Source organism: Hydra vulgaris, chromosome 15 (genome assembly GCF_038396675.1).
Source record: "Hydra vulgaris chromosome 15, alternate assembly HydraT2T_AEP".
NCBI classification, from domain to species: domain Eukaryota; kingdom Metazoa; phylum Cnidaria; class Hydrozoa; order Anthoathecata; family Hydridae; genus Hydra; species Hydra vulgaris.
The window spans coordinates 14,768,197-14,790,900 of record NC_088934.1 but is presented as its reverse complement, the minus strand read 5'-3'; the positions used below and the strand labels follow the sequence as shown (position 1 = coordinate 14,790,900).

General features: G+C 29.1%; 2 protein-coding genes across 2 annotated transcripts; both read left to right on the top strand.

Moving 5' to 3' along the window:
* Positions 1-2,891: 2,891 nt before the first annotated feature.
* LOC136091372 (uncharacterized) lies at positions 2,892-5,308 on the top strand. Its single transcript, XM_065818846.1, has 2 exons — positions 2,892-3,152; positions 3,269-5,308. Exon 2 carries the CDS (start codon positions 3,286-3,288, stop codon positions 4,387-4,389), a length of 1,104 nt encoding a protein of 367 aa, XP_065674918.1. The 5' UTR covers positions 2,892-3,152; positions 3,269-3,285; the 3' UTR covers positions 4,390-5,308.
* Positions 5,309-5,804: 496 nt separating this feature from the next.
* LOC136091371 (uncharacterized) lies at positions 5,805-9,442 on the top strand. The gene is made up of 10 exons (XM_065818845.1): positions 5,805-6,136; positions 6,294-6,416; positions 6,827-6,862; positions 7,150-7,269; positions 7,369-7,482; positions 7,716-7,787; positions 8,119-8,220; positions 8,420-8,625; positions 8,815-8,980; positions 9,155-9,442. The coding sequence occupies exons 1-10, from the start codon at positions 5,944-5,946 to the stop codon at positions 9,382-9,384; spliced, it is 1,362 nt and encodes a 453-aa protein (XP_065674917.1). The 5' UTR covers positions 5,805-5,943; the 3' UTR covers positions 9,385-9,442.
* Positions 9,443-22,704: the final 13,262 nt, after the last annotated feature.

Genomic DNA, 22,704 nt, shown 5'->3' with positions numbered 1-22,704 from the left:
TTTAGAGGTCCAAATCGGACGGACGAAAGTTGTTTTATTTGGTACGTCAAAAAGGACGTACTTGGACCTCCCTGGACGTACAATGAACGTCCGTGTGCTCATTGAGTAAGCGTAATATAATAATATTATAAGTGCCAATATATGTAATGTAACGCAACGCAACGTTACGTTATGCTAGGCTATGTAAACCTTAGTCCATAAAGAAACCCATACTTGTTATTAACATGGTATTTTAAACTATAAAATTAGCATAAAGGTTATACTTTTAATGAACTTTGCCATTGTTTACTTGAACGACATACACTTCTTCTACTTTTCTTAGTTTTATTAGTATTATAACGTCTGTTCACAAAAAATCCGGAATGAAAAATTGTTCTTAATTGAATACAAAATTAATCGATTTTTGACAAAAATTTTAACTAAAATGAGTGACTGGACATTGTTAACTATTTTATAACCGAAAGTGGTCCTAAATCAGCGGCTTTTCGAACTTTAGTTTTGACTGAATCCATTAGGTTGAAAAAGTAGTCTGGATCATTAATGGATCATGGATTTTTAAACTAGCAAACAAAAACAAAAATTAACCTACTAATTACTCTTTAATATTATATTTAATATTCTAAACAATAGTCTGCTATTGTAAATGTATTTCTTATCTTATAAGTTTTGAATTTACAAACGATTTTTTTAAGTTTTATTATTTGAAATACTAATTACTAAAAATATTGTAAAATTTTATAACTTCAATTTTTATTAAAAAAAGTTATTGTAAATTCTTTTTGTAATATTAATACTTATATATCATCTTATTTTACTAATCAGTTCTCAAATATAAATACTCTTTGAATTACTAAATATTTTAAACGTTATATATTTTATTTTTTGCATTTTGTTAAAACATTTTATTTGATGAATATGCATTTTTTTAGGGGGGGCTTAATGATAAGATGAATTTTGTCTTCTTCAAGCCCCAGTCATGTAAATATTTGTTTTTATAAATTACGAGTGTAAATTATTTTCAATCGGCAAATACAATACTAAAAAAAAAAAAAAAAAAAAAAAAAAAAAAAAAAAAGATCAAACTCTTTCAACTTTAATCGAATTCTATTCTTAAGGTGGTCAAGATTTTTCGCAGTAAATCCATTTCCATAAACTTTTGCTTTTAAATGTGCCCAAAAATTTTCAATTGGCCTTAACTGCGGTACATTTGGGGGATTATCTTTAGCGTCGACAAAGTTAAGACCTAAAGTGTTGTAAGTTTCTAATGTGTGTTTTGCATAATGACATCTCGCTCCGTCAGGCCAAAATAAAATTTTCATGTTTTGATGCTTGGAATTTATAAATGGAAGAAGTCTTTTTGTAATACATTCTTTAGAATAAGTTTTTGCATCCAGTGCACAGTTTTTTACAGCAAAATAAGGCGATGAATGACCAAAACGACTGATTGCAATCCAAACGAGAACTTTCTCGTCAAACTTTTTTTTGAATTTGAATTTAATGTTAGGATCAGTTTGAGAACTATCCTTTGTATAGTAGCCAGAGTTTTGTGAACAATTTGCACCATTTACACAGAAATAAGACTCATCGTCCATGATGATTTCAAACTCATTTGATGGCTTGAAAAAAGTTTTTGAAAGTTTTAATAAGTTTTTCTCTTGTTTAATTTCTTGCTTTTCTGTTGTTTGTGGTGCATTTTTTCTTTTGGTATACTTTAGTCCATGCATACTTAATAATCTATTTACGTATGCAACGCTTATCTTATATTTTAGTGCCAATTTTCTTTGCGAAATCCCGATTCTCTCTTCTGCTCTTGCAATCATGGACTCTCTCTTTTCTGGTGTAATTTTAAAAGGTTTTCTGCCGCAACCGATTTTTCTATTCATTGGCAAATTATTTTCAGACCTTTTAATTATGTCATAAATTGTAGATTTAGCGATTCCCATTTTCTTAAAATGATCCACTGTAAATTTCTTTCCACTGTTTATGTTTTGTTTATAAAAATTTCCAATCACATTTCTAACATCGTTCTCTTTTAGATGCTCCATGTTTATTTGAATTAATTATTTAAACTCAATTTTGCCACAAAATGAAACTGTTGTTGTTGACGGATTAAATTTAAAAATTTCGAATCAAAAATTCGAAATTTAGAACAATTTGTGTACATTTGAAATCAGTGCGGATTTTTTGTGAACAGACGTTACTATCTTCTGCTTTAAGGAGTATTATTGCTTTTTTTATAAGATCAGCAACAACTTCTATATTTAAATGGTTTTAAAAATCTTCAAGTAAATATATCGTCATTATTGAGAAAGCTCACGCTTTGTGGTTCAAATTACTAAAAAAACTATTAGAAGTCGTTGGTACTTTTAAAATAAACGCCAATCTGCTCTGCCAATTACTGCGTAAATAGAACAAATATAAAAAGAGTATGTAGTTTATATAAAGCATTTAAAAACATATCCGGCAAATGAGAAACCTTTTTTCAGACTAAAGTTTTAAAGTTTTCGTTCAATCAAAACAGGAAATGGTTGCTTCTTAAACTTTTTTAAACTTCCATCTTTTAATTGCAATCCTTTGATTGCTTATGTCGTTTAGAACAATATCATTGGATAGTTTTTTTCAAAAGTGCAATGTGATTAGTTGTCTTTTAATTATAACACAACCCAACGGGCATTTGCTGATTTAAATTTGGTTTAGATTACGTTTATATGACATTTACGCCGTTCTAAACGTTTAGGAATCTATTCTAAACGAGTACTGAATGTTTAGTTAGCGTTTAAAAGCCTAATCACACGTTCAGTTCCGTAGGAATCTATTCTAAACAAGTTCTGAATGTTTAGTTAGAGTTTAAAAGCTAAATCACACAGTTTCCGTACGGAACTAATTAAGTTATATAACTTAATTAAGTTCGCACAGAAGGAGTCGGACATTTTGAATCTTTTATTATGTATTAAAACTATAAATTTATATGAATCTTAAATTATGTAGTTTGTGGTTTAAAAAAAATAAAATAACTTTTTATTTGGTAGTAACTAAATTGAGTTAACGGATGTTTTAGGGATATAATCCTTTTGATAATATTATCAATTATTTCATCAATGTTTCATAATAATAATATATATTATAAAAGGAGGATACAAATTGATAATTAGGTAATTTATAACTATGAATGGCAATTGATTTGGTTAATAATTTTGCTTTCTTTTTAATTCTATTTTATTACCTATTATTTTACATCATCTGATATTTTGTTTTATTGATTCTTTAGATTCATTCGTATGAGTTATGAGTGCAAAAGCAGAGTATATGCGAAAATATAGAAAGGTTGTTAAAGATGCAAATAGTTGCTGTGAATGTGAACCTCCTGAGTTATCAAATTCTTTAACAGATGCAGAAAATGTGTGTGGTTTATCTTCTATTTCAGATAATAGCACTAACTATATACTTAATAATGATTCCTATGAACTTGACAATGACATAGTACAAACTCATAGTAGTTCTGATGATGAAAATTATTGTGATATTGATGATATTGATATTGACATAATACCGCCCAATAGCAGCTCAGACGATGAACATTATTGTGATATGGAGCTTGTTGACAATGGATCTTTTCAATACAATCTAGCTCAATGGGTTGTAAATGCAAAACTCACACGTTTATCATGTAATGGATTACTAGCCTTGTTGAGAAGATATGGGTGCGAGCTGCCTAAAGATAGTCGAACTCTTTTGCAAACACCTCTAGCTATACAAGTTCAGGAAAAGTGTGGTGGCCAATACATTTATTTTGGCCTTACCAAATGTTTACAGAATGCAATAAATCACGACATTTGCAGCGATGTACTCAATCTGCAAATAAATGTTGACGGTATACCATTGTTTAGATCGTCTAAAAGGCAATTTTGGCCGATTCTCTCTGCTGTTAATCATAATTCACCCATGATTGTTGCTTTATATCAAGGAGATAGTAAGCCAAATTCTGTTAATGAGTTTTTAAAGGATTTTATAGATGAGTATAAGTTTTTAAAGTGTAATGGTGTCACTCATAATGGTAAAAATTACACAGGTATTTTGCACTCAGTTATTTGTGATGCTCCTGCAAGATCTTTTCTGAAAAATATTGTTGGTCACAATGGCTTACATGCATGTGAACGTTGTCTTGCTGTTGGTACGTCAACTAACAGGCGAACCACGTTTGTTTCTCCTGATTGCTTCAATGCTGGAAGGCGCACAGATGACAGTTTTAAAAATCTTGAATTCCTAGGAAGTCATCAACATGAAGCTTCACCTTTAAATGAAATAACAGACCAATGTATCAGCATATTCCCACTTGACTATATGCATTTGATCTGCTTAGGGTCATGCGTCGTATACTTCAAGCTTTGAAAAAAGGTGATAGAAAAGTTAAGTTAAGCAACAATAACATATTGCAAATTTCGGAAAACCTTTTGGATCTACGAAAATGCATACCAAGTGAGTTTGCTAGACGCCCTAGATCTTTATTGGACCTAGATAGATGGAAGGCCACTGAATTCCGGCAATTCTTATTATACACAGGGCCTGTTGTCTTGAAAGGAATTTTGGATCCTGAGCGTTACAAACATTTTTTAACACTTTCTGTCGCTGCATCAATTCTGCTCACACCATCAAACGACAGAAGAAATAACATGTTGAACTATGCAAAAGATTTGCTTAGACATTTTGTTGAAAATTCTCAACAATTATATGGTAATTATTTTGTTGTGTATAATATTCATCATTTGCTGCATATAGGAGATGATGTAGAATTTTTTAATTCACCGCTTGATAATATCAGTGCTTTTCCTTTTGAAAATTATTTGCAAACGTTAAAGAGATATGTGAGAGGTTCTTCAAATCCTGCTGTACAAGTAGCAAAAAGAATTCAAGAATATGAAAACGTCCATAAATACTCTGACATTGCAAATGCAACAAACCCAGTTTTTAAATTATCAACAGCGTATAGAGATTCGTTTGCTCAACTAAAAAATAGACAGTTTGTAGAAATATATGAAGTTCAAAAAGATTCATGTATGTGTTATATATTCAGTTTTGCTAATTTGCATCCATTCTTCATTGAGCCATGCTCCTCTGACCTCCTAGACATTTATTTTGTGAACAATCATTATAAGCATTCAAAATCAAAAAATGTGAAGTTTACAGAAATTGAGAGAAAGGTTCTAAAGCTTCCCTGTAATGGCGGTTTTGTGTTGATGCCTCTTCTTCATTCAAAAGAGTGTTAAATTATTTTACTAATTATTTTATTATGGTTATCACTCTTATTTTATTATGGCTTTATCACTCTAATTAGTTGTTATTATGTTTTATGTACATATGTTTAATATGCTTAATATGTTTTTTAATTTAATGAAGATGTTTAATTGTATATTAGCAATAGGACTGAATTTCTTTAGCTATATATTTTTTATCTTACTATTTATATCATATTCATATTCATATCAGCTATATATTTTTTATCTTCATATTTAGAGGAAGTCTTTTTTTTTTTTAATTTTATTTGGTGCAAGTCAATTTGTTAATCTATTTAAGTTATATTAGATTATGAGTATATTTTCCTTTGTTTTTGTTTTAACTTTTTAATATTTAAAAAAATATTATTTTGCTTTGATTTCATTTACTTTTATTGTAAATCTTAACATTAATTATAATAATTAAAAAGATATTATTCTTTTAGATTTTAAAGAGTAATAAATATATAGAAATTTTTTTATAACGTTCTCTTCTGCTAATAATTTCTCTTGATGTCTTGTTTAGCTGGAGCAAGTGTTAATAATAATAATAAGTAAACAAATATATCTATAAAATAGTATTGTATAGTATGTATTAGTAAATGGCTAAACTTATTTAAAACACTTTTAACACAGTTTTTACAAATAAAAAGAGTAATAACATTTTAGCAAAATGTCATATCACCGGGCTGTTTGGTTAGAAGACAATCGTGAAGAAGAAGGAGTCTTGCCTTCCGCATGGGTGCAAGGAAAAGTAGTGATGTGGCCACCATCCAAAATGAATGCGTTTAAGTTAATGAAGGAAGGGGTAAAACCTAATGAAAATTGGCGGCTTTTTAGACTAATAAAAATAAAAATTACGTCAGGTTTGGTGTTTATTTTTTGACAACAGCTTCATATATTATTGAGTTGTTATATTTTATAATTTACATTTGTAAAATGTTAAATAGTTTATCCATTACTTGTTAAAAAAATTTACTTGGCAATATCTGCTTTGGATAAGTTTTGTTATTTATTTTACAGATTGCTACGAGGATTGTAATAGTTACAATTTAACAACAGAAACTGAAGAAGAGGATCAGCTGAATAATGATCAGCAGTTAACAAAAAAGCGCAAGCGTGCTGACTTTGCAACTTTTTTTGAAGGTTCTTTTTAATTAGTTTATGTTTATATCATCATTATTGTTTTAGCGTCCTTGTTTCCGTGCTTGCACGGGTTGGACGTTTCTCATAATGCCATTTCTCCAACATACACTGTCTTGAACATCTTCTTTCCTTAAATGTAGCTTTTTCATATCATCTGAAACACACTCTTTCCAAGTTATTCTGTTTCTACCTCTACCTATTTCTCCTGAAACTTCTAACTATATAGATAATAATGTTACAAAATATATAAACTGCCAAATAATATATAAAAAATATATTAACTACCAAGTAATTAATAATTTATAATTTTGCATTATTCTAATTGAAATAAAACTTATTTTTTCATTTGGAGTTAATATTACTAACGCTAATTTATACAATTATATTAAAACATTTTTTTTATAATTTAGGCGAGAAAGAAGTAGATGTTAATGTTAATGCAAAAAGTAAGAATATTGACAAGTTAGCTAATTTGTTACAATAAACATAATAATAAGTATGATGTAAGTAGGAGCAAAGAAATAATATTTATAATCAGGGCTTTGATGTTGGTGCTACCAACAGCTAGTAATTTTATAAGAAGTGGAGCAGTAGCTGAAGTATTTGAACCTCTGCCTTAAGCCCTGGTGATAATAATAGCCATAGCATTATTATGTGTATGTGTTTTTTAATAAAACAGTTATTTATAATAATTTTTTACATTTACTGTAGTTGTAATTTATTTTTAAAATAGTCAAACTATCTGCATTTCCACAGCCACCTGCTAAACTAAGCAAAATGTTAGCATTAAACAGTTCGTTGAACAAAAAGATTGTGGATATGGTACCACAAAATTTCAAAATTGATCAAGCATGTAAGTTGTCTTTATTAAATTGTCTTTATTTCTTTGAATACTAATAGTAATTTGTTACGATTATACCTCAAACAATATAAGTTAGGATTTACATTTTAGATAAACCTTCGCCACTTCAACAGTCACCTGGTCTCTTAAGCAGTAATTCCAAGATACCTTTATTCAAATCAAGCATGGCTACAATAACAAAAGACAATAATATTGATCAATCAAGTAAGATGTCTAAATTTATATCTTTGATATAGACCTTCTTCACTTATAGATTGACCTAGTAATTTTTATTACTTATGAACATATTTAGTGTCATTTTCCTTTTAAGATAAACGTGCAAAGCAATTTTTTTAATTAATTTACATTGAAAATAACTTTGCAAGCATAATTTAACTATATAGTTGTTGACATTGTAGCTAACCAATCAGTCCTATCAAACTCTCTTTTTTTGTTAGCCCGGATATTAAATTCAAAGATACCAATATACAGGCGCAGAGCTGCCATATCGAAAGACAATGTACTATCAAGTAATATTTAATTTTTCACTTTAATTGCATTTATGATTTTGATTTATAAATTATAATTATTAGTTTTATTCAAGATTTTTACCTAAAGAAACCATTTTCTCATTTTGTTTTAGTACCATTTATGTCTCTCAAACACTCTCAACTTATTTTGATATTAGTTAATATTTGTATATAGTATGTTGTTGTATAGTATAGTAATTAAGGTCTGACGTATAAACTGCAAAAATGTAATGTTTTATAAAAAAAAATATTTGTAAATATTAAATATAATGCTTTTTATATATAATAAATATTTAAAAAGCCTGTACTTGTATCGTTATTTTTATTGCAGTGAAACTCTCAGTACCACCTTTTCAATTGAATAAAAAGTTTCATTCAAACAAGATATTGAGTGTATTAACTGCTCCTCAAGAAAATGAAATGGATAATGGGAGTAAGATATCAAACCTTATTTATTTACATATTATTTAATAACATATTTTCGAAATTTGAGTGCTTTTTTTTTACGGTGGACACTGCAGTTGCCCTGCAGTTAAGCAAATTATCTGTTATCAACCTATAACTGCAAAATATGGAAAGTTATAAGTTTATTTTTTTTATTTTTATTATATAAATAAATTTATATTTTACAGAGTTTCAGCGAAAAGTTCTCTATCAATTATCAAATATGGCCAACGAAATTAAAGTTTTACGGATAGCAGTGGAAACGATGACGATACCAAGTTTAGAGCCTGTTGCTCAAGTCCATCTAGAGGTTATTGGTGGAGCTATTGGAACATTGGATGGGTACAGTAATTTAGAGGAGCAATGTGGAGTTCTTGCTAATCGAACAATTTTAGTAAGTGTATAGCTAAATATTTTTATCTTTACTTTCAGAAAAGACAACCAGAAAAGTTTTAAACGTATATAAAATGTTATTTTTGATGTCACAAAATATATTTTACTTTTACTAAGGTGGATTGACTTTTATTCTAATTGGAATCTTATATCTAATAAAATGTAGCGTTTATGAATAATTTCTTTGTAGATTCGCCTTCTTTCACGAATTGGAGGATCATCAATTAAAGATACTTCAAAGAATCTATTGAAAAGACTTTTTACAAATTTTGTTATGTCTCATTTGAGTATGGATGGAAAAGGTTCTCTGAGAAAGCTTCCGTTTAGAGACACTGCTCTGTGTCAAATTGTTGTCGGTAAAATATGTGTATTTTTTATTTTTTTAAATAAAATTAAATTTAAATTCAGTGTAATTTATATCTACTCAGTGTACACTGTACTAGTTTAACAAAAATTTAAATCTATAAAACTATGGCTTTATAAAATTGTTGAATAAATGATTTAGATTGAGTTATTTTTATTATTTGTAGAATGTGTTTTGAAACGAGATTGTACGTCTTCTGTATCAGAAATACATTCGTGTATTGGTTCCCACCTTAGAATGGCTCCCTTCCGATTAGGTGGAACTGGGAAAGGCTATGCACATATTTTCAGTTTTCAGGACGCAGAGGCTGGTTTGCTTGATTCCACCAAAGACGACGCTGATCGACCTGGAGACGATTGTGATGATGACGATGATGATGACGATAATGCAATATAATACTTAAAATTTATGTACATTTATTTTTGACTAATATATAAAAAAAATATATTTTTAACGTTTGATTTGTTTATGACTTAGATAACGCGCTGCAACGTTTAACTTTACGGCGCTAATTTATTTAAAGAAGCACAAATTAAAGAAATTTGAATTTATAAAATTCGGAATGCTTTCAAAACGAAAGATTTAGATTGAATTTAAAGAACGTTTAAAACTAACCATTTAGATATAGTTTAAATGGAACATTCGATTGACCTACGTTCTAGATCGAAACTAAATTAAATCTAAACGTTTAGGAAGAACACTAACTAAACGTTGATTAAATGTTCCAATGCCCGTTGGGAAGGCTGCGTTAAAAAAAAAAATTTCTGTTCCTGGGGGTTTCTTATGTAATTCCTAATGAAATAGCCTCCTAAACCCGAATATGACATTGATTTTGCTCAATCAGGTCAGGTTATTGAAAAACATCATGCCTATTTTTTTTGAGAAAAACATAATTTTCAAGAATTCTCTTATTTTCATCCTAGTAATGTAATACATTGCAATAATTATTTGTGAACTGAAATAGGCCCAATTTAACTCCTTTATTAACTTTAAATTTAAAAACAACTAGTGAAGTAATCGAATACTGTAAAGAAAAAATCAGTTTCCCGAGGAAAGAAGTCCTCGATGCCTTCCGTTTGTGAAGAGTTGTTGGTACGTCGCGTTTAAGACACCAACAATAGTTAGCTAAAATATTTATGTCCCAACGTCCTTGATATCTGGTCTCCATCGTTTTTATATCTTGGTGGAATCTTTCACCCTGTTCCTCGCTGTAATCTCCACCGTTTTCAGGAAAATAGTCAAGATGTGATTGGAGAAAATGCATTTTTATTGACATGCAAGCTCCTAGTTTTTCGAAGCTTTTAATAAGTTCATTAACATGTGAAACATATTCAGAGCTTCTTTTATTTCCCAGAAATCTTTCAATTACTGTGCTGAACGTTCGCCATGCATCTTGTTCAATGCCTACCATTTTGATATCAAAATCTTTGTACTTTAACAGAGTTCTAATTTTGGGTCCGTCAAATATACCTGCATTTAGCTTGGCATCACTAATCTGTGGGAGCTTTTGCAATAGATACTTAAAAGCTTGGCCTTCTTTATTTAATGCTTCTACAAAATTTTTCATTAGACTAAGTTTGATATGGAGAGGAGGAAGTAAAACATTTTCTGGAGGGACTAGTGGTTCAGCTATCACGTTGTCGCTGCCAATTGTGAATGCTTCCCGAGATGGCCAGTCTTTCTGCTTATAGTGAAGATCTGCCCTACTATCCCATAGGCATTAGAAGCAAGGGTGTTTTGTGTACCCCCTTTGCATACCATGTAGAAAGCACACAACATGGAAAAAAAAGATTTATTCATAAAAAATCAAATCTTAGTAAGTTAAAATATATTTCTATTTCTTTCTAAAAAACTACCCACAGGAGCTAAAGTTTTTTCAAAGGAAAGTTTTATATTGACAAGAAAACTTAATAAGTATTTTACCTTAAAGTCACCACATATTAGCCAATTGTGGTTGGAGTACTTAATTGCATCAATCAATATTTTCATGTTCTTGTAGCTTTCTGTCAACTGAACTGAATGTCCAATAGGAACAAATGCCATTTTATTGCCAATGTGTAGGAGTACCGTATTTAGGCTTCTGCTAGAGGAATCAATAAAAAGCCTCCATTTTCTTGGTTGGTAAGGAACGCCAAGTGCCTCTATTAAGCCTTTTACATTATTGCAATATGCCAACGAGCTAGAAGAATCAACTTCAAAGAACCTTCGAAACATTTCTTTTCTGTTTCTATACCAATAGAAGGTAGTTTCTTTAGAGAGGAGATTGCTCTCACTAAGACGGGGACTATAAAGTGGTGCATTTTATTTATAAAAATCTCTGGTCAAGTCATTTAATTGACTTTGAATGAGTGGTCTTGGCAAAGTCATGCTGGACGTTGGCTTATATTCTACAAATATGTCAGTGTCTTCCACTATTACACCTTCCATATCCTCTTCTAGTTCTTCTTTCTCAGGTGGAGAAGGAACTCCTGGACCATTTGGTACTGATTTAATGGCAGAAAGAATAACAGGATAGACCACCATGTATTTTTTTTTCTTATTAACACCTGAAAAAATTCAGATTTTTATCCATTTTTTTATACAATTTAAAGAATTTTTTTGTTGAATTTCAACACAATTTTTATAAACAATTCAAACTTAACTCTACTATAAAAAAAAAAATATATGTTTGGATTAGTTAAATATTGTTCTTTTAAGAAATTATCTTACCTTGAAGATTGGTCATACAAAAATAGCAGTCTGTAGTATGATCCTTGCCTTCTCTCCATACCATCGGTACACCAAATGACATACAGTTTGCTGTGCCCTCATTCCAGCGTCTTAAGGCTACGACACAGGCTTTGCAGCATATATATGGGGCAAATCTTTTGTCTTGATTGCCAACCTTTATTCCGAAATATGCACTGTAAAGGGACTTTACTAACGTAGTTATGGTGCATTGCTGATCACTAAAAGTTACCTTTCCACACACATGTAAGAATCTGTCGGGACTATTTTTACATTTTTAATTCATTTTTATGAAATGAATTTCATTTATCTCATATATTAGTCTGTAAAAAAATTAACAATGATAATCACAAAATTCATAAACAGACTTTAGATACTGTTTATAGATATATTAATGCCCAACTGTCATCTGGGAATTACAATAAAATGGAGACTGAGCTGTTATATGCGGTGTAGAGCCCTAAGTCTATATCTTAAAAACTAGACCTGATTGAGAAATTTGAATCCTAGATTCGGATTTAGAAGGCAAATTTCATTGAGAATCACCTAAGAAGAAAAATGTTTCTAACATTTTTGACGCAGACCAGTATAATTAATTAAAACTATATTACTACTAACGTTACTTTGTTACTATGTTACTACTAATGTTACTCATGTTACTTAAACTATGTTTCTTATTTACGATTGTCCCGTAAAAAATGATGTATTTTTTCTTCGTTAACACTCCAGCTATATTATAACTCTTTGGAAATACAAATCTTATATTTTAGTGTTCTTTTTAAGACATAAAAAGTTTAGATTGCAAAATGTAGGTAAACCGTAATAAAATAAAAATGTCTATGGTAAAATGTGCACATGGGCGCTCGCAGGATTTTTTCATGCATTTTGCAAACTCCAAAGTTAATTATGTTCATACCTATGCCAAATGATAAGATCTTGCAAAAAAATGGTATGGTGGGGCCAAGGAACAAAAGTGCCCTAAAATCCCAAAAATGACCCCCTTAGCATTAGGGAATTGTAAATTTTGCATGTTAATAAATTTTGTAATCTACAATATTTTTAAATGAAATTAAAAATCTGTTGATGAATTTAAATTTAGTTTAAATTTAGTTTAAGATTTAAAAGTTGAAAATTTTACTATATCTCTGCCCTCACGTTTGGGTAAGAGGGCAAATGTTTTTGGGTTTTTTGTTACCCACCATCCCAATTTTTTGCAAGGTCTGCTCATTTGGTATAGTTATCAACATACTTAAGTTTGGAGTTTGCACAATGCGGAGAAGTGTCATATCTGAAGAATCGAAAAAAAAAAAAAAAAAACCCTGCTCGCCCCATATACAAGCACATACATTTTTGACTATATTGAGATTTAATAATGAAGTATTATAAAACCTCCTTATGCATTATTTTGTTTATACTCATGATATCTAAAAATTTATAGTTATCTTATTATGCAAACAATATACAATAATATAATCAACATAATGATCAACATGCAATTATAACTGTTTCCATAACAATGATAAAAATGATAACTATTCTTAAACTTAACATTCTTGAACCTAATGATTATAAAACATTAAAGACCATCTAAATAAGTGTAAACCTCTAACTAACTGTTCTTTGTTAACCAAACGCATTGATCCATATAATAGACCGCAGTAGTTAACGTAACGGTTAACGTAAGATCATATACAAATTATTTAGTTTAAACTTTTAATTAAAAACCTGCTTTAATATGACTTTTGTAAAATTTTAAAACCTTTTTCATTGATGTAACAAGCTGATTACTAGCCTAATATATATGTTTATTCGAAATTACTTTTACTGCGTTTATTTTAAATAAAAGACATTTTCGTTACTTTCAGAAAATGTTTGAGTCATGGCATCAGTTGAATTTTGATTTGAAGAGTACTGCGATTCTGATTTGTGGTTGCTATAGTTATTTTTAAAAGTTGAAGCTATACAACCTTTATAAAATTTCATGATGTTTCTATTTCTGGTTACGTATATAAATGCATTGAATAGTGAGTTTATTTCACAAAAAACAAGGGACCAAAAAAACATTTTTATTGCACTGCTAACGGATTTAAATTCATTTAAATATAACGTAATAAAAAGATTATAGGAAGCTACAACCGCAGGAAGATATAAAACCATAAGGGATATTGATATCAGCATCATAGTTTGAGTGAGTCGCCTCTCCACCACGTCGTGTTGCACAACATGAATTTCTTTTGTTCTAAGTTTCTTTTTTGTTTCAATCAATAATAAAGTATTCATGAGTAATACAGATAACAAATTGCTGATTGTGTAGGTGCCCACGCTAAAAAAGAAATAAGATTGTTGACGAAGTGGGCTTTGAAAATAATTAAGTAATGCATACCAAACACCTAAACCAAACGATAAAAGAAAATGAAAACATATTATTGATGTTGCGTATACGCCATTGAATTTAACGCCACAACATTTTTTATCATTTAAAACAGCAATAAACCGTTCTATGGATATTAAAACAACAATTGATCCAGAAAAAATCAAAGGGAATGCAATCCAAAATGCTATTATAGAAATAATAAAGCAAGAAAGCTGATCGAGTTTTTTTACTAAAATGGTTTCTAGTGGCATATAAACTAAAGCAACCAAAAAATCAATTGAAGACAACAACAATACAAGTTTTTCAGTGTGCGTATAACTGCTTCCCTTTTTTCGTGATCTGCAAATTCCATTTACCAACAGAACATTCCATATAAAGATGAAAGCACCAATAATAATATCAATAGTGCTCATTACAAAACCGTTTAAACCATCAGCAACTTCATAGTAAGCAAGGCGGCAAATGACGTCACTTTGATTTTTTATTCGTAAAAAAGACAGCAAGTTTTCGTAGCTCAAGTTGCTCATTAAAATATTTGATATTCTAAACGTCGCCATATTGTTTAAGCAAAAATATGAAATTAAAAATGTCGCATGCGTATAATATAAAATAACTTTTATCCTTGAATTAAAACAAATCAGCCTTAATAAATGTTCAATGCTTTTTTAGGATATTTTTATACGTTTATATTTGCTTTTTATGTATAATGTAAACAAAGATTTATTAAATTAAACGCATAATTTTAGCAATCGATTGTACCACTACGATACTTTTTCTTTTTTTAAATAATAAATTTTCAAAACTTTAACAAATTTCCAATATTTCATTAATTTGCTATAATAATATGTTTTGTTAGTTGTTTTTGCTATTGCAACTGTTAACACATACAAACAATGCCGTATTCATATTTTGTTATTACTTTTAGATGATTTTTTGTTGTGTTTTTTTTTTCATTTATTTTTATAATTAGCTTAGTTATTATATTTTATTTGTATTGCATAACAAAACGTATGCAATTGTTCATATAAATAGTTTTTTATTGCATACTCATATATATAATTAGTTATCTGTGAATAGTAATTTTGGGAAGGTTGTAAGTTTTAAGAAATTTTATTTTTTTTATGTTTGACCGCATAAATCTCGACAAGTATCATAGATTTTGAAACAATGGTACTTGTCAGGATTTTATTCTCAAAATTCTTAAATCTCAAAGCGACTGATACTATTTATTGCGGAATTTAATTCAAGTTACAATCAAGGGTGAATTCATAGGGAGGAGGGGGGCAGTACCATGGGGGAGATTTCCTCTCCCCTTAGAGTTTTTAAAAATAATATTTTTTATTTCTATATATGTAACTCAGCGTATTGTTTTAGATATAAGGAAGTAAATTAGGTCAAATAGACAGACTGTTTAAAAATGATAAATCGTTAACGTCTGGTATTGTACCAGACAAATTTAAAATTGCCAAAATTTACCTTGTGTAGTAAAAATAAACTTTGTGCAGGATTTAAATGTAGAAATTTACCTTCAATCGTACTAAAGAGATGTAAAAATTTACCTTAAATTTATAATGCAAATCAAAGCGCCGTTAGACTACTATTGTAATAGTAAATAAGCCGATTATAAGATTATAATGGGTAATACCAAAAGTTCTAACAAAATAATACTGAAAAACCCGTAGTTATAAAATACTTAGCTAACTAAATTTAGCCATCATATCTGTTCTGAAGAGTGTATATAGAAGGGGGTGGAATGGGAGATTTTTAAAGCTGTTTCATTCTAATATTAAGAATGCTAATAATATAATAATAATATATATTATAATAATAATATATTATAATAATAATAATAATATATATATATATATATATAATAATAATTATATTATAAATATATATAATATATTATAATAATATATTATAATAATAATAATATATATTATAATAATATAATATTTCAAAGGAATTTTTAGCATTTAGCATTAGCAAAAAGATACATGCACAAAGTTGGCAAAATATACTTCCGTACACCACTGAATCGCCCATCATCATCAAAGTAATGCGAGGTCATAATGAATGGAACTGCAAAGAGTACTGGACTGCATAAAGAGAGAGAAATTCTTCACAAACCGTGATGTGTCACAGTGGAATACCCTTCCGCAAACAGTAATTAACCCAACCTTGGTCAACATGTTTAAAAATTGTCTGGTTCAATATTTAAATTAGTAAAAAAGAAAGATAAAAGCATGATGCATTCTTAAGGTATGCTACTGTTCGATACTGTGCACGAGTATCGAAGACTGTCAATACAGAGGTGCCTGATGCAGCACATCTTCCTTGTTAATTTTTAAACAAAAAGTAGCAAAATTGCTTTTGTTTTTTCACAACTTTAAAAATTCTAACGGATAGTTGTAAATATTTTAATTTATTGACCACTGAAATAAATTAAATTATTTTGATTGAGCAAAAATGTACCATTTTTTCTCAGTCAAAATAATTTTAAAATAATCAAAATAAATCAAAATAAATCAAAAGAGAAAAAAAATACCATTTTCAGAATTTATAAAAGATAAAATTACTTCGACGATACCAAATTTTTTTAGTTCTATTTTAACGATATTCGTTCTATTATAACAATACTTTTTTATTATAATACTTTTTAATAATTTTAATATATAACAATTAAAATAATTTTTATTTATTTATTGTTATATATTTTATTAATATATAATAATTATAATATTTTTTTATAATAATATTTAATGATAATTATAATAAAACTATACCAAATCGTCTTGGTTATATTTTAAAAAGTTTGATGAATAAAACATATTTCAACACAATAATTCAGAATTGCAAAAGCCATTTTTAAAATTTATACGACTTAAATATGTATCGATGGAATATCGCAAATTTCGAAAAGAAAAATTTATTGGGGTGTAAAATTATTAAATTAGAAATTGTTTCAAACTTACCGAAACAAAAATAGGCACTTCAGTCACGTGACTTTTTTCGTGTGAAAAGTTCAGAATATAAATATTGGCGAATTTTTCGGCAACTTTTTCGGGAATTACTTTAATGCTAATTCCAAACCCGATTGCCAGTTATATTTCACTGGCGAAAATTAAATAAAAATGTTGATCTGTGAAGGTTATTCTGCAAAGTTTCCTTTAAAAGAAGCTTTTTTTTTAAGTTGTTTTCTCCATAGTTTTTTTTATTTACACTTATTGACAAGTACATATACTGTTTTAAACTACATTTTTTGGGTTTTAGCTCATCAAATTACAATACTTGATATTTGCTTTAATAATAATTTGTTTTTTATGTCAGGACTTGATAATTTACAGAAAAACTTTTCATTAATTTTTTGATATTTTTCTTGACGCCATTATTGGTACTCCGTTCAACCTACATAGCTATTTATTTAAGGTAAACTTATATCTGGCTGGGTCCTATTTCTGGCTGATTTTCAAAAAAATCTTTAATGCAGGGTTGTATTGATTGCTTTAAAGTGAAAATACGGTATTTAGACTTTATAATTTATAAATATGCAGTTTAAAGTAGGGCTGCCATAAATGTTGGACTACCGACCGGGACTACCACCTCTCCTCCCGCCCCCCTCTAAAATCAAAAAAACTACAAAAACAACACATTCAAACAAACCTCTATTAACAATCATAGCTTTATTTAGAAAATTTTTTTGGAACATTTTCGTCGACAGGAAATTCTTATTTTTGTAGGCGATGTAGCAAAGCTAAAAAAAACTATAAGTTAATTAGCAATTCAACCAAATTTAAATATAAAAGCATAATATAATTGCATACCCGCTTATCAAAACATTTTATTACAAACATTCTTTACTCACCTTTACTCTTCCCTGTCTTTATTATCGCACTATTTTGTCGAATCGTATTTTTCAGATGTTCTGGTTTTTCGTAGCAGCTCTTTTTCCTCTTTTACATAGCTGTAGAATTCACAACACGACATTTTAAAATTCATAAATTTTATGAATTTCGGTATTCGATAATTTTAGATATTCATTAATTTTCGATAGAAAGCGAACTACGCTCATTTGCCCATTGAGTTTAAATTATTGAGATCACGCGTTCTACATGCGCATTACGCGGTAGAATGGCGAACAAGCATTGGTACATTTTCAATAGATTTTCTTTTCTTTACGTCTCTTTAGTCTTTATGAAATAATAAACCAATTATCATGCTCATATTTCATTTTCTAGTCTTCGCACTGTTCTTTTTCATAAAAGATTTCATATACATAACTTCCTCATAAGGAATCCGTAAAAAATATACCCTTTTCACTGAAATATGTAATAGTTTTTGCAACGTTTTCCCGCAGTGGGCACAGTACGTTTTTAAAACGTTCTTTAGACGTTTTTATTAGGTTTAAACCTTATAAAAACGTCTAAAAAAGTTTTAAAAACGTTTTAAAAACGTACCGTGCCTACTGGGCCCATTCGGGTACTTTGTTGAAAAGCATCCATGAAAAAACATCATACTTGGCCATTGGAACTGATCATTTTGCCAAATAATTAATTCCAACGTTGACAAAATTCTCTATACCATTTTCAAATTCTTCTTCTAGTGTTATAGTAATTTTATTATACTTTTTTAATTTATTGTACGCTTGGCTTGTTTAAATATTTAGGTATTTATTACTTAACCTTTCAGTTGTTTTTTTAATTGTTTTTTCAAAAAACAATTGAAAAAACAATTAAGTAATAAATGTTCCTCCAAAACATTTGTTAGTGTTTTAATTGTTTTTTCAAGTCCTCCAAAATATTTTTTACTTCAATAACAGTTATAATCGATTTTTCGAGTTTCCTAATTTGTTTTTCAAACAAACACACCTGACTGTATACAAATAAAGTGCATACATCTAATAATGGATTTTTGAAAAAATCTGTTATTGCTTTTGGGGGGTTTTCTTCTTCCAAGAAAAAGTTCTTAATTGATTCCGACAACTTTAGCATTCTTTCATTTGCTGGAAAGAGGGATAAACACCTACTTTTTGAAATGTGATAATATGTTGTTATATGTTAACTCAGCGGACTTGCAAAAATATTTAAATCTTTCATTCCTTACTATGTACATTGAAAAAAATTTATAAAACTTTAAAACTACAGATTTTATATCAATCAAAAAGACATCGGTGGCAGTAGAAGCTGTATTATGAATAACGTGTGCAGGACAACAGACTCCTGCTATATTTGCAGACAATGTTTCTTTTAATTAATAAAACGGAATGAATAAACTCATTCATTCCGTGCCTTTCTCTTCCTCCAAAATTAGTATTATTATCCCCAAATGTCACCAGGCTTTTTGCTGGAATATTATAACTGTTCAATCTATCTGTACAAAACGCTGTTATTGTATCGGCGGTTTCATTAGGCAAGACTTGTAACTCAAGGGATTTAACTTTTAGGCCATCACATTCCATAATATAATGGATGAGTATTGAAAACATCTTCATGTATTTGTGATAACTTGAATCTGTGGAAATTCCAAAAAAAGGAACCTTTTGTAATTCGTGTTTGTTTATCTCTACGGAATGAGAAGCTAACAGATTTTTAATTAGAGTAATTGCTTTTCTTCTCGCAGTAGATTTTTTGCTTGCAATATTGGAATCTGGAAACATGATGGAACTGAGTTTAGTTGTGCAGTCGGCGGACCTTTACACGGCGCATCCCAAACTCGGTAAAGTTCGTAAGCTCTCGGAACAATAGTTCTCGCAGTTTGCATTTTGGTATTTTACAAAATAGGCGCTAAAATGTTAAGTTATTGCGCACGATACACCTACTACCTCAGATACAGCTGTTACAGGAACCTCCAAAACCCATAAAACATTAATTGAAGTAAGAAACCGCAAAGTTAACGCTTCGAACTTTACCGAGTTCGTTTACGAACTTTACCGAGTTTAGGTTGCGCCGTGTACAGGTCCGCCGTGCAGTCTAATGAACTAAATGTCTGATGGTGTTTAACAGTTTCATATATTTTAAATTTATTAATTCCGCAGCACATGTTTAGATATCTTCTGGAGAATTTTGTATTATCAGAAAAGACGATCTCTTGATGATGATGCAGACATCTGGACCTGTGAAAACAATCTGGTGCTAACAATACAATGAAATCAACGTCAATACGCAACAGGTAATAAGCACGGAGTTGAGTCTTACTTAAAATTTTTAACACTTTTTTTTTATTTAAAAAAATACTGAATTAGGAAATAATTGCATTGCGAAATAAAATTCTTTTTTCTTTAGAAAAACTTTATCAAGTAAACGCTTACGTAATAAAAAATGTTTCTTATTGTAAAAGGTGGTGTTCCGTGCGTGTGCATTAGGGTGTCCCAAAAAAAAAAAATGGTACACTTTAAATTCTTTGTTGATACACCAATAAAAGACCACCAGTATTGAAAAAAGATTTATAAGACCAATCCAAGTGCTTACTGTAGAAATTAAAAAATCGGATTTTATTAAGTGTTCCGAGCGTTTCTTAACTTGAATATTTCCGCTCATCTAAATAAAAACTATTTTAACAATTCTAATAGCGGCTGTTTTTCGTAGTTTAAAAGACATCTGTAATCTTTTTTTTAAAAAACTGTTAGCTTTGTATAAGGATATGGGTGGTAACTAATCAACTAGTAATATATTAACAAACTTCTCTTTATTATTGAATAAATAAAACTTTAAATTATTGATTTTTAAATATACCAACTTTATCTTATTTCAAATATCAACGTTTAAATATATCAACTTTGAAAGTGGCAATCTTGATTACCTTTTTAGAAAACGTAAACAAACTTAAACCAATAATTTTTTTCTGATAAAAAACAACTAATCAAATTGTTACTCTTGACAAAAGAATCTTTTGGGCAGCTTTTTAAAATTATAAAAAAAATAAATACTTATAATAAATTCTCATCACAAAAGGGGAAAAGAAAGATCGTTAAAATAAAAAAGTTGAATTACAATGTTAATTTAAACCAACGACGACCGCTTTACCTTCTCAGAAATCCAATTTCTGTTTTTCCTCAATATCAACTTCCAACAAATCAAACAGTGCTACGATATTATCAGTATGTTATTGCAGATAAAAATAAAAAGTTCAAATCTACTCAAGAAAATTTTTCATGCAAAACAAAGAGTGGGAGTTGGGATATGGTTTGCCTTGACAAAGCTTTAAAAACTCTTAAAAAAAAAAAAATCAACCGGAACAGATGACATAAACGGTAATATAGTCATAGAATGTTTTGAATACTTAAAAGATATCCTATTTAAGATCTATGAAGCATCTATACGCCAAGGAGTTTTTCCTGAACAACTAAAAATTGCTAAGGTTACTCCAATTTTAAAAGAAGGTGATCAAACAAATATTAGTAATTATCGCCCTATCTCTGTCCTCTCCACATTTTCAAAAATACTAGAACGTATTATGTACAATAGATTATACAATTATTTTCATTCTAATAGTTTTTTATACAGTAATCAATTCGGCTTTAAAAGAAATAATTCCAAAGAACATGCAGTTATCCAATTTGTACGTGAAATCTCTAATTCTTTCTAAAAATACATTTGGTGTTTTCATCGACCTTTCGAAAGCATTCGATGCTGTCGATCCTGAAGTTTTATTACAAAAGCTAAAATATTATAGAATAAATTGCAAAGTTATAAAATGGTTCAAAAGTTATCTATCCAACCGTAAACAATTTGTTTTCAGCAATAATGATCATTCAAAAAAATTTCTAAATATTTTATGTGGCGTTCCACAAGGTTCTATTTTGGGTCCACTATTGTTCTTGATTTATATAAACGATCTAAATAAAGCTTTGAATTTAATGAGTATCTTGTTTCCTGATGACAATAACTTATTATTTTCCGATAAAAACATTTACAAACTCTTCTATACTATGAATGATGAACTTAAAAGTATATCCAAATGGTTTAATTGCAACAAGCTAACTCTTAACATAACTAACTCTAAACATTAAAAAAATAAATTGGTTTCTTTTCCACCTAGTCTCTAAAAAAGCTTATTAACCTCAAAGTTTGCCTAAAATTTTTATTGATGATGTTGAAATAAAAAGATATCAACTTTACTACTCTTTAGTTCATAGTCATTTGAATTATGCTAATGTTGCATGGGGAAGCACTGAAAAAAGTAAGTTAAAATGCCTTTATCGCCGTCAGAAACATGCGATTCGTTTAATAAACTTTGCTGATCGATACACTTATCCCAAAGCACTTTTTATTGAAATGAAAGTTATTAAATTGTTTAAATTTATGAGCCTTATATTTATGAGCTCGATATTTATGAGCTCAATATTTATCAGCTTAATGTTTTTAATGTTTTGTGCTTTATGTATATGTGGAAAAATGACATCTCTTTACCCGTTTTTAAAGACCTCATTTGTTTAAAACCAATAAATAAATATACACTTAGAAACAATAATTTTATACATGAACCCTTTTATATAATTTTATACAAATAATTTTATACACGAACCAGGTTTAATCAGTTTTGTATTGCATATCGTGCAGCCTCTCTTTGGAATAAAATTGTTTTGTCCAATTTCGACGTGCATATTACTTTTCTTA

Coding starts and splice junctions, on each gene's coding strand:
- LOC136091372 (XM_065818846.1), top strand. CDS start 3,286: ATGAGTGCAAAAGCAGAGTATATGCGAAAATATAGAAAGGTTGTTAAA.
- LOC136091371 (XM_065818845.1), top strand. CDS start 5,944: ATGTCATATCACCGGGCTGTTTGGTTAGAAGACAATCGTGAAGAAGAA. Junction 8,626..8,814: donor TTGCTAATCGAACAATTTTA/GTAAGTGTATAG, acceptor ATTTCTTTGTAG/ATTCGCCTTCTTTCACGAAT. Junction 8,981..9,154: donor TCTGTGTCAAATTGTTGTCG/GTAAAATATGTG, acceptor TATTATTTGTAG/AATGTGTTTTGAAACGAGAT.